At 33.7% G+C, this 13,662-nt stretch overlaps 1 protein-coding gene across 1 annotated transcript in view; it reads left to right on the plus strand.

Annotated features, from left to right (window-relative positions):
- Positions 1 to 13,662, plus strand: part of CEP112 (centrosomal protein 112) — a 398,072-nt gene that overhangs the window by 9,011 nt on the left and 375,399 nt on the right. The window contains exons 3-4 of the mRNA XM_041725032.1: positions 1,400 to 1,590; positions 3,828 to 4,000. Coding sequence (XP_041580966.1) covers positions 1,400 to 1,590; positions 3,828 to 4,000 — 364 coding nt within the window. The remainder of the gene's footprint in view (positions 1 to 1,399; positions 1,591 to 3,827; positions 4,001 to 13,662) is intronic.

Below are 13,662 nucleotides of genomic sequence, written 5' to 3' on the forward strand. Positions count from 1 at the left end.
TCTTCTTTTGAAGTGAATGTTAGGTACATAGAATCGGATTAATTGTAATCTTTGGTTCGTGACTCACTGTCAGTATTGATATATTCTGCCCTTTTGTTTAATTCATTAATTTGTAATGAATGCTCCAGAACTCCCATTCCAGTCAAGAGCCTGAACAATGATAATAATTTATATCTTCTCACAGCTAAATTCTACTTCTAATAATGGCTCTCCTCAATATTTTAAATAATGAATTCTTTTCGTGAGCTAAATTGTACCACATTCTGGCCCTTAGGGTATTATATAGATTTGCTGCAAGGCGTATAGAAAATACATAGTTTGAAAAAGTGTTTTCTTAATTTTATCTGTTTCACATTTTTTTTTCTCAAAGTACACCCAATATTTCATGAACTTTGCTTTGCGATTATATAATTTTCAAAGCTAAAAATACAATAGTTCTTTAAAGGTTAGCCCTCGTACTTGAAGTGATAAATCTGGTATGAGCAAAGTGGTAAATCCGGTCCTAGCGATTTTTGTAGGTAAAACAATAAATGAATATGACCTTTAGAAACTAAGAGATTAAAGCAGACTTATGATTTATGTTAGATATATAATCCTCAAATTGAGTTAGATTGATAAAAGATTAATGTCAAAATAGTTTTCATGAGGCCTAGAATTCTGTGTTGTGGTCAGATAAAGTAGTCAATAGATCATTATATGTGGATTAAACTGTGCTGTATTTTTAAGGTAGTCTTTAGAGGGATAATTATTTTGCTAAATTACAGGTTAATAGTCCTCAATTATTTTTAGAGAGGCTAAAAGAAAACCCTAAATTAATCAACTACAAATCTGAAATTTATCAGCTTTAATAAGTAAAACATTTGAGATCTAATTTTAGGTTAAGTTTAAAAGCTTAAATAAGATTGCATTTCATCTCTCCTTTGCTTTGTGTAGTTAGAATTATAGAAAGATTTTTCAACACAGCTAAAATTATCTTAGAGATGTTTTTATAGTAAAATTTTATTCAGACATTTATTCAATAGTGATCCAGAGGTTTTATTTTTGAGAAAATAATTCTTTGCATTTGTCTTGCCTGATCACTAGTTAATTGAAAAAGTTAAACTATAGACCAGGGGTTGGTGAACTATAGCCTCCCAGGGCCAAACCTTTTCAGTAAAGTTTTACTACAAGATGCTGATGACTATTTGATTACATGTGGTGTGTAGCTGCTTTCACGTTAGGGTGGCAGAGTTGAGTAGTTGTGTCGGAGACCAGGTAGCCTGCAAAGCCTAGAATGATCACTGTCTGGCACTTTACAAAGTTTGCTAGCTCCTGCTCTAGACCAAAGCAGGTGTTTTACAGGTCTTTACTGTTTATTTTCTGAAAAATCAAGTTTCTAACAGTTCTTACCTATTTCTAGAACGGCAGAGGTGTGCACTTTGGATCAGGAAACTGTGTGAGCCTTCAGGAACAGGTGCAGGAATAGTGGGCCGGAAGAACCGGAACCTGTATGCAAAACTGTTATTGCACATGCTGAAGCGAGGAGTGCTCGAAGGGCCCTTTACACACCGGCCTGAACCAGGGACACTGAAAACGTTGCCTTCCTACATGGTAGGTATCATAGACCAAAAAATGTCTTAGTTTCATTCCTTTAAAAATGTCAATTCATCAGCCCAATTGGGAATAGTTATATTATTAAGTCCTAGGTAATATATGAGGTAAAACTGTTTTTATTCTTCGTAATTCACTTTTTCCCCACTTTGAATAAAAATCAGATATTGGCCTTAAGAGCACTGTGCTTATTGATTTGCCCATTCCACAATATTGTACAGTATTTCTGAAAAACTGAAATAAAATTTTTTATATTGAGCCTTAATTTCCCACTAGTTTTCACTGAATTAAGTGTAATAGCAAATATACTTAATAACATTAAGTATAATTTTTGTCTACCAGTAAATTCTGGTTTATTAAATTCTTTCAGATATATTATTTAAAAATTCATGAGAGGTTGGATCTAAAATTCCTTTCTACTTAGGTTGGAGTTTATACTTCACCTAATTTCACTATCAAAATCAGCTGTTACAAAGGCAGATATAATAACGTTCATTGGTGAATTGTCACTGTCTTGATCCTTGTAACCATGAAATATGCCTTAGTTCGTGTGGTGTTTGAATACTTAAGAAATCTGACTGGGGTACTCAGTATTGGTAGTTGCTATTAGGATATTTATGTATTTTTTTAAAGCTGATTTTATAAGTTTACTTTGGTTAACCTAAACCAAAATGCAGTCAAGAGGCATACTGTACCCTAGATGATAATTCTGTTGTCCAAGGCAGAGATGCCGAAAGTTGTAATGGTGTTTCCAGTTGAATGTTAAAGTAGAATTTGTATTTTGCTTCAGATCAGTAGTGTTGGAGGCAGTAGTGACTTGACTTTGATATTCAATTGAACATTGCAATGAGGATCTCATAAAACTGCTGTGCCTGTCTGACTTGGAATAGAGAGGGTCATGTGTCAACCTCTCCCTAGAGTACACCCCTCTTGAAGATTCTTTGGGTAGAATTTGGAGAATTGGTGCCCAAGTATCCAGTTAATGCAGAGTTTTCTTCGGAAGTGTGTCAGGAAGTCCTCCTCACTTGAAAAGCAATTATTAGGCTCCTGCCATTCTTCTTTAAGGACTAAAGGTAGAACATTGTCCGAAACTCATTCAGACGTTGATAGATGGATGTGTTGCATCATGTTTTCCCATTCATATTCATTTCACAGAATCATAGGAAAGGCTTTATTTCACAAATAAGAAGGCCGCGTGACCCGCCTGGGATTTTCTAGTATATGGTGTGGTCAGAACTAAATTCCTGGTCTTTACCTGTTGCTCCTCCTTTATTTTATCAATGGATTCCTAATTTTTGTTTCTGAATTTTATAGATTGTGGTTTTCTGCCCATTGATTGTGTGTGTGCAGAGTAATTAATGATCACAGAAAGAAATAGAGCACATAATTTAAAAGGAACTTTTCATTTATCTTTTTTTTTTAATTGGGAATTTCTAGTATTCCATTTCATCTTCACTATTTTTATTAGCTATATCTTTCCTTCTTAGTAGTTGCCTTAGGGCATACAAATTGCATCTTTAATTTATGGCAGTTTACCTTCAAAAGTATTTTACCAATTTATGAATTATGGAAGAAGCTTATAAGATTTCCTTCTCCCATTCTTTGTGCTATAACTTTTCAGACATATCACTCCTACATGTGTTTTATTATTATTTTAAATTTTAATTCCAGTGTAGTTAACATACAGCATTATATTAGTTTCAGGTGTACAGCATGGTGATTCAACAGCTCTATACATTATTCCGTGCTCATCATAATTAGTGTACTTTTCATCCCCTTCACCTATTTCTCCCATCCCTCCACCTACCTCCTCTATGATAGTCACTGGTTTGTTCTCTATAGTTAAGGGATTGTTTGTTTGTTGTTCTTTTTTGTTTATTTGTTTCTTTTTTCTTTGTTCATTTGTTTTGTTTCTTAAATTCCACATATGAGTGAAATCATTGTGGTCTTTACTTTTTATAAAGCTTTATTTTTTTATAATACAAATAATCACCAGATTCACCTGTTATATCATTTCTATCACTTATCAGATTTCTTATACAGCGAAGCATAAATAAAATGTGTAATGGTATCCATTTTATGTGTTTTAATATTTCATAATTCATTATTCATTTTTTATGTAATTGAATTTACATTGAGTATTTGAAAGGTTGTTATCAGACTTGAAACTTGATGAAAATCTTTATTTCATTATAGTACATTCTGAAAGAATAATTTTTCTAATTTTTAAAAATCAGTCCATCTATTTTGATGAACCAAATCCAGCACGAGCAAAAGGTTCAAGCCCAGAAGGATTACCAGACTGGGTAATGGGTGAGCTGGGGACAAGTGAACACAAATTAAATGAATCATGGAAGCTTTCTTCTGGAGAAGGTTACTCTTTGGTGCAGTCGCCAACTGATGGACACAGGTATGCTATCAAAATGGGGTTCAGATATGATTTGTAATTTAGCCTGTCTTCAGAACTGGTTCATACATTGTTTTTTCGTGTGTGTGTGTGTGTGTGTGTGTGTGTGTGTATGTGTGTGTGTTTTATGGTAAGTAGTTGATTTACTTTATAATTTTATTAAAGTTGAGGGCTGTGAAGGGATGTGAGGTAGGTAAAGTAACAGTTTTGCTTTAACATTTATTATATATTCAAGATTGTGTTACAGTTTTAGCCACTTTGTGGGTATCTATTAAATATATATGTATATATATATCCCATTACTTGAAAGGTGGTGCCTCAGTATCTTTAAATAACTTAATTCTCTGTTTTCCTTCATGACAAGCATGAATTAAGAATACTAATGACTTCAACAAAATATAACATCCTGCATATTCATCTTGAAGCTTATACTTGAATTTTTTGTTTTCCCCTCATTGAACAATATTTGTTTTGATTTAATAAAATAATGAATGTAACGATAAACCCCATTCAACTGTACTTTGTCACTAAAGTCCTAACTTAAATAGGACTTTTAGTGGAAATAAAAATAAACTTCTAAGTTTTCCAAATACACAAAAGGTTTATTATTGTCATAGTATAATTTTTGGCCTTTAGGAGGGATAGGTTTACATTGGGCTTTTATCAAATTTTGAATTTTACCTTTGGTATTGTTTTCTGAAATGTTAAAATGTTGGACAGTGGCAATTGAAATGACCCATACTTCATGCGTCACTCCTTATCACCATTATCTTGCTAATTATCTTGCTAATTTTACTTTTTTGGAATGTGATTTGGTTAACAGTATAGTCTCTCTTTTTTGGTATAATTTTTTTGTTTCTCCCTTAATCAGAGAAATGTTATTAGTAATTTGAAATGTCTTCATGGTTGATACAGCCTGGTTATATGTTTTTGAGACCTCAGGTATTATGATGGAAACGGGCAGATGAATACGATGCAAGAGATCCAGTCCATAAAATTTTTTTACTAGCAAGGGGCAACAAAATGGAGAGGCAAAAAGGAAGAAGTGGTAGGTAGAATTAAGGATGCTTTCAGAAGATTAAAGAGAAATGAATAGATAAGTTAATAGCAGGTGGTGTTAGATACGTATTTTTTTTTGCAGTTAGGGGAGATTTAAAAATAGAAGAAGTGCTATCATGGAATTTTTGTTAGCCTTATAGCTGGTAAATGGAGGTATAAAGGGATTGTGGTTTGCATATGAAGAAAAACACAATTCTTAGTTTGCCTGCAAAATCCATTAGGTGTTTGCCAAAACATTTCTTGAGTGTCCAACTAAAAGCTGTATTCCTTTCTAGGTAATGAATATGGAGTTTACAGTACAAAGGTGAACTAAAGTAGTTTCCCATGTCTTGGAGCTGAGCAGAAGTTGGAAACTTGTGGTCTTAGACTGAATGAATCATGTGAATAGATTTTTGTTTGACTTATGTAGTATCTTTAAAGATTTTTGAATGAGTTATTCAAACTTAAAAACGGGGAATTTCATATAAATACCTAGTTTTCTGGACAATTTAAAAAACTGGAGACGCACCTGTCTCTCCAGAAGACAGCCATACATTGGAGCTAAGTAATACTTGGCTACTCCTCTAATGCAGCATGCCTTCACTATTTGCTGCTCATTTTTGACACTGAGTTGGAGATCAATTGCATCTCTTGTTGAGTATGATCTTTCTTCCTTTTTAAGGAGGGTTGAGAGGTAAAAGAAGTATTTCTTTTCACATTTTTACATTATATCACAAGGGGAAAGAAAAGGTAGATAGATGAAGAGGGATTATAAGACTCAAAAAGAGGAGAGAGACTGCATCTTTGTAGAAGTGAAGACTATCCCTACATCTGGTAGCATAATCACTCGTTACCTAGACTGTACAGACTTGGATTTCTAACTGGTGTTTTAGGTAAATAGGGAAGAGAGTTAGGTGCATGGATAATTTCCACATAGCAGTTATAAGTAGTTGTGGGGATATTTGTGAAGATTGAGGTGTGTGTAAAATTAAGATTTAGGGTAGGAATAGATTTGAGATCTCAAGGAGTCCCAAGTGAATGGGCTTTTCTTCCTTGGAACAGAGGATAAAATTTAAGAAAATACAGAGAGAATATTCTTCAAATATTAGTGACTTTTCTAGAAAATACTGTAATAAAATCTTCATAATTTAAACACATAACTTCTTTTTCTTTGTTGCTCACCTGTAATAAAATGGCATTTAATGCAAATTGTTCAAATATGAGACATTAGCTCTCAGGTATATAATAAGTAATTAATGGGAAAAGCAGGCAGTCCTTTGGTCCTCCTCAGTCGTTTAGAGCTCACAATTAAAAAAATTCTTACCTAACACCCCAGGTCTGTTTAAGGGACTCTATGCTTCCTTGCTGCACTCATGACATGCAAAGATTTCATATCTGTCCTCTGTGCTAGATGGTAAATGCCGTGAGGCAGGAACTATGCTTTTCCTATTTGCACTGTTTCCAGCGCCTAACACTGGCAAGGAACCTCTTGGGAACTTTGTTAAGTATTTCTATTTGATGAGTGCTTACATGCATGAATGAATGTATCATATTAGGCACTGCCACATACTTAATCGGTACAAAAACCTTTTGAGATAGGTAGATTGTGACAGCAAGGATGGCCCACAAGGATGAAAAAAACTTTTGGACAAGTTGAGGAAAGAAATTTTAAAGTTAAGAGAAGTGTGGATGTAGACTGTAGAGATGCTCTTCACACACTGTGAGGAATATAAAGACAGTGAGCTGGAAAGACATATTGAAATATCTTTCTGGTCAAGTGTCAGAATACCACCAAGGCTAATACCAGTTAGTGTGGCAAAAACAAAACTTCTCAATATCTTTTCTTGTGTTTTTCTCTTAATTTAATTCAATCTATTTTCAATTTTAGTTTGATTTAACATTTTAATCCACATGTACATGAATTAACATAATTGTAATTTTGTATACATGAAGGCATTTAAAAAATAAAACTGACATTAACTTTACTTTAAGGCAATAAAATTGATTTAAAAGCCAAATACATAATGAGTGGGATGAGATCAGGAGTGGTGGTGAAGAGTCCACTGATGGTCTGTCTTTGTTTTTCTAAAGTTACTCCTTTACTCTCTGAGTGGTCATCCTGCGCTAATGAAAAAGTTAGTGTCTGCTAGTGTTGACCTAATACATCTAATCAGTTCTGTAAGAAATTGTTTTAAAAAGTTTAAGAGTCTTATAATATTTGACACATGTATGTTTTTATAGTGAATAATTTATTGTTACTTAGAACTGAAGTTTAATGCTGCCTCATAAATTTTACAATCACTTCAACTTGTCCTTTGAAAAACCTCTTTAATCTTAAAAGATTTTCCCCCTTAGTGTTTCTTTTTTGATCACTTTATAAAATCCTGCTTTACTTAGACCTTTTTGTATGTGAAGTATTTCTAATGGCATTTTAGATTATGCTGTTTGTGTCCTAGCCTTTTCATATTATTAAAGATGCAGAGCCCTTTTGAAGCCTCTTTGTTAGGATTCTCTATTCAGTAGAGGTGGCACCTTTTCTTTACCTTTATTCTTCCTGTAGGATACAGGGTGTAGCTTCATTCCAGACATGTTAGAAGTAGTATGAGATTATATTCAATCATGCTTATCTTCGTGCTCCCCCCCCCCCCAATACACATCATACACTAGTAAACTTAGTATTTCTTTTTTTTTTTTTTTTTAAACTTAGTATTTCACATCAGTTTTGACATATAGCTTTTTCCATCCTGGTTTTATTCTTTGCTTTCCTTTTTCATATTTCTTGGTTTAAGGTTATGTCATTACCTATGTTTTCTTTTAGAAAAACCACTTTCAAATCATTTTTCTATTTTATTAGAGATCTATGACTGTATTTTAATGTCAAATATCTGCTTATTCTTGACAGTGAAATATTTTACTTACATTTGAGTTTGGAGCATGGTTTTACAGAATGTTACTGATGAAACTGTAGACTTAGATCTCATCCCTGTACTGTTTGGCTGACTTCATTTAGTTCTGTAACCATGAGCTGGATCCATATATATTACTTCCTGGTCATCCTTCCGGTACTTAACCATTGTGATCTGGTAAAGACATTAATTATCTTTGTGGTAGGCAGATTTTCAGGTGGCTCCATGGTCCTCCTCTGGGTGTTCATAGTCTTGTGTGTGGGCAGGACCTGTGACTTGCTTCTAACTAATAAAGTATGGCAATGGTATTGGGATGTCACTTCCATGATTACATTATGATACATAAGACTCTGTCTTGCCAGCAGACTGGCTCTAATGTCTTGCTGGTTTAAAAGAAGCAGGCTGCCATGAATTCACTAGCTCTAAGGAACTGAACACTGCTGACAATCATGCTAGTGGGGAAAGTGGATCCTTCTCCAGTAGAGTATCCAGATGAGAACCCAGCTCTGGGCAAACCATGATGGCAGCCTTGCACGGCCCTAAGCAAAGGACCCAAATCAGCTGTACCTATGTTTCTGACCCACAGAAACTATGAGAAAATATGTAAAATATATGTGTGTTGTTTAAAGCTCTTCAGTTTGTGGTAATTTGTTATGCAGCAATTGGTGACTAATACAGTTTTTATCCTCATTTTAGGAAATTGTACAAACTATATATAATACATGCTTGTAAAAACCTCAATGTAGAAATATGTGGAATGAAAAGTCAAAATCCTTCTCTCCTTATCCCCCTATTCCACTTGCCTCATGGGAGATAATGACCATCAGCAATTTGGTGTGTATCATTCTGCAGTAGACACATAGCCACACAAATGTAACTTAACAATTATGAATTAATTTATACTATATGTACTATTTTGCAACTTGCTCTTGCTCTTTTGCCACTTGACTTGTCTGAACCTGTGTCATGTAGTCTGTGTAGTTTTTTTAATTGCGAATCAATTGTGTAGATTTACTGTAATTTAACCTAACTTAACCTGTCTCTGTTGCTTTTAATTTTTTATTGTTATAAAGAATGCTTTAGTTAACATTTGATACATATACCATTATGCAACTGCTTGTTTTTTGAACTATTCCTGATGCCCAGAAATGAAATTGCTGTTTCAGTAACTAGGTACATTAACAGATTTAATGGATAAACTATTGGTGAGATTATTACTAGGTACAACATCTTGTGGATTGGTAAGAAAAACCTATATGGGCTAGTATGGAGAGATCTCTATATAAAATTTTAAAGAAGTACATAAAAGTGTAGTAAGCTTCCTTTTGTGTGTATGTATGTTTTACAGAGGATATATGGACATATGTGTACATGTGTAAGGGATATTTCTGGGTGCCACATTTGAAACAGTTTTACCTTTAGTGTGTAGGACTAGTCTGGGTGGAAAGTTAAAAACTTTTATTTAAAAAAAAAAAAAAACAAAAAAAAACCAAAACTTTTATTTTGTACGTGTCTGTGTTATTTTTAATAGTTTACACACATGTATTTTTTTTTTAAATTTTATTTATTTATTCATGAGAGACACACAGAGAGAGAGGCAGAGACGCAGACAGAGGGAGAAGCAGGCTCCATGCAGGGAACCCGACGTGGGACTCGATCCTGGGTCTCCAGGATCACACTCTGGGCTGAAGGCGGCGCTAAACTGCTGAGCCACCCGGGCTGCCCTACACACATATTTTTTGATAGGTACTATTAGGTTGCCCTCCAAAATACCGTCTTGTTAAGATGTATGGGGATAGATGTCATGAACATTAGTGATGTACATTCATATATTTAACTATATGTAACAAATCCACAAATTTAAACATAAGGATGAAATTTTCCCAATAAATACTTGTTGATTTCACTTGCATTTCTAATTTGTTAAAACAGAAATCAAGTGGGATAAATTGTACCATTTATGAAGCATTCCTTGTATGCTAGATAATATTCTAGAAATCTTTGGTAAGTTATATTATCTGATTCCATCCTCTTTATGGTTCTGTGAGATTGGCGTGATGGGCCTTTGTATTTATAGATGAGATAACAGCGTCAGTAATGTCATGCCACTTTCCCAGTGATGGATTCAGTTATGGAATCTAGGTCTTGATGATTCTAGACCTCATGTTCTTTTCTAACCTACCATGTAGGCATGAGTACTTTTTGTAGCAAGTATGGAAATGCCCCTTTCATCCATCTTTTTCTCCCCTTGAGCTGCATTGGCAGTCCTCGGTGACCATGCCTTTGTTCTTGGTTATTTCTAGATTGAGCTGAAATGAGGCAATTTGCCTTTTTTCACATCTTACTTTTGACACTTGGCAACCGTGTATCCTCAGGCAAATTACTTAATTTCCCAAAACCTGGGTTTCATCATTTGTAAAATGGAGACACAGAGCCTCTGACATGGGACCTGGGAAAGTGCTAGCTGTTGTGGCCACCATCTTTTGGCATGATGATTGTTATTTTAATAGTTCCTCTGGGGGCTTCCTTATTAGTTTGTTTGACCATTGTTTTGCTTCTCTAATTATCTAGTCTTCCTAAAGGATATTATCTTAAAATCCATTGGTCAATTATTTTGAATTACTAAAAATCATGTGTTCTTGAGAAAAATAAATTAATGGCTATGTAGAAGGTTCTCATTGTAAACATGAATCTTGCAAACTCTCAGAAAGAGTGTTAAGAGTATTTTAAAAGAGACTTCAAAAGAATCTTTATTTAAATAACTCAGCAAATCCCTTTCCCCCCAGATAGAAGGAATAACAATGTAGCTGCGCCCCCGCTTAAAATTTTTTTTTTTTGCATTTGGTCATACCCGGAAGTAGAAGCTGCCTAAGTAGACATAAGTTCACGTCATCTTTGTATATTATTTTTTGTGCATTATCCCAAACACAGAACACAAAGATAATAGGTTGTATTCTTGTCTTATGATTCTGTGAAGCTTCTTTTTAATGGCTTATAATTATTTTTATGACTTTTCAGTGAAGTATGATGTGGTCTGGTAGCTTATCACCAAAGTGAAGTTAGGGTCTAGGATAGAAAAGATGAAAAAGAATGATTTAATACCATTTATTTTTACTTGAAACTTTGCTTAAAAGTTATGGGTTAGGAGAGGGTGGAGGGGAATAAAGATGAATCAGCCTGTGTACTAATGGAAGAAACACATGGATTCTGCTTATTTTAGAGGACTTTGTTCATGAAAAATAAGTCATTAGTTTAGATTTCTTTAGAAGCCATTTTATAAAGAGGTACCATCTACATTATATAAAAATTTTAGGAGTGTGCAGACAACTATTATTTATTGTATATTACTTTTACCGTATTAGATTTAGGTTATCTTTATATGAATTAAAGTTTTATCTTTTAATTTATATTGTGTTCTCTAAATAATAAATTTGTTCATACCTATAAGAAAGGACTTGGAGAATAATTATCCTACTTTAAGTGATTATAGAGGACTATAATTTTTGCATCTTGCTTTAATGAGATCCTTCCATGGGTTATTTGATGCCAGATTTTAGTTTGGAATGAAGAATCTAATTATAGCCCTGCCCTTATGGAAAATATGATTTGCTTTACAATGATCTCTTTATGATGTGGTTTTCCAGGAATGCATTGCAGCAAAAAGCCAGGACTGTGTATGTCCTTTAAAAATGTCTCCCATTACAGCTAGCATTTCATTTGCTTATGCAGTTTAATAACATGGCCAGCAGATGGTGATCAAGTATAATGAAAGTGTACTTGTGATCCAGTATGTCAGATCTTTGTGAAAAAACATTTTTCACTTTAAAAATAATGATGTAATTTTTTAGTCTGGATACCTAAAAAACTAAAAAAAAAAAAAATCTCTTTTCACTGTTAAGCTCTATTTTTATATGTAAATGAAATTAACACTATAAATAGCGCCTGCTCCTAAATTGTTGGATGAGTATATGGGGGAGCTGATCAATACCTTTCCTTCTCTGGGATACTTTTTGTTTTTTTTTTTAAGATTATGTATTTATTTATTTATTTATTCATGAGAAACACACAGAGAGAGGCAGAGACCTAGGCAGAGGGAGAATCCCTCCCCTGCAGGGAGCCTGATGTGGAACTCTATCCCAAGACACCGCGATCAAGCCCTGGGCCAAAGGCAGACCTCAACCACTGAGCCACACAGGTGCCCCCTTTCATAGGGATTCTTTATATCCACTGGCATAAATAAATATGTTTGGTAATACATAGAGTAAAACATCCTTAAATGTTCACTAAGTACATTCATTATATTTAGGAATAGCCCCATTGTTTGGGCAAAGATATATTCTATAATAGCATGGTCCAGTAGAACTTTCTGCATAGAAATGGTCTGTGGCCACACTGTCCAACACAGTAGCCACTAAGCCATTCACATATGACTACTAAGCACTTGAAATGTGACTACACTGAATTTAACATTGCAATTAATTTAAACAGCCACAGGGATTTAGTGGCTGCTGTATTGGGCTTGGAGCTGTAGACCTGAGTCTTCTGTGGGGGTGTCGTAAAACCTGACCTGCTAGTGGAGACCTGCTGTCTAGGTGGGGCAGTGGGATGCAGACAGGGACTAGGAGTTGAGTGTTGTTGCATATAAATTGCCTCTGCCCCAGAGGCGACCTTTCTGTGCTGCTTTGCAATTTACAGGTATGTCTCTTCTTTGATGATAATCACTCATGATCAATACATAGTTGCTTTTCTTTCAGTCAGTCTCAGGTTTCGGAGGAGTTTTGAAAGGAAGAAAAATTAATCATTTTTCTTAAGTTAACTTTTTTTTTATCATTTTATTTGGATAGACCACTTAGGATGGATTATATCTGATTAATTTGATATTTTGATACAATAGCCACTTAATCTTGAGCTGTAGAAATAAGTCTGCTACATAAATGAAGAATGAAAACTGTTTCTTAGGATACTCCATAACACATAATGTTTCACTCATGAAACCACTTAACTACTCATTAATTTTCAATATTAGCATACCAATTAAATATCATTCTTCGGTGTTTACCAAGACAAGGAAGTGGCAACAAATTGTAACTGAGATGGAATTGATTTGAAAATAATGGCCTTGCTTTTCTCTTAGGCTTTTTTTTTTTTTTCTTTTTTTTCTGAGTCATATTTTTTAGAAATTTGGTCACTTTTAAAAAAATTTTTAATGAATGGGGCTTTGTAATAACATCTTTTTATTTCATGGGTAAGTTTCTTTTTGTGAGATCATACTATTGAACAGTTTTGATTGTTCTTTTAATAAAAAGGGATGACAGTACGCTTATATTAACATAAAATTTAATTTTAAGGTTAACTAAAATACTCTCTAAGTGTTATCTGTTAAACCAGAGATCTATTAATAAATGTTGTATGACTTTTAAAGACATTCTTATTTTTAATTTTTAAAATGAATTGTGTTGTTTTAAGGTAGGAAGTAGGGAAAACATGAAGTCTTAAGTTGTTTATGAATCTCTGGTCATTTTTTAGTTTTGTTAAGCATCTAATTTTTTTCATTTAGTTTTGTTTTTCTTTTTATTCCTAATAAAGTTCCCTTTGAAAAATTAAGTATGTTGTGGATCATTGAAAATTATTTTTTTCTTATTTTCAGTGTTATTTGATAGTTTACTGCATTATTAATTGTTACTATTTATTGTTTCATTTGTATTTTCCAATACCTTAAGA

The sequence above is a fragment of the Vulpes lagopus genome, chromosome 12 (assembly GCF_018345385.1).
Source record: "Vulpes lagopus strain Blue_001 chromosome 12, ASM1834538v1, whole genome shotgun sequence".
Lineage (NCBI taxonomy): Eukaryota > Metazoa > Chordata > Mammalia > Carnivora > Canidae > Vulpes > Vulpes lagopus.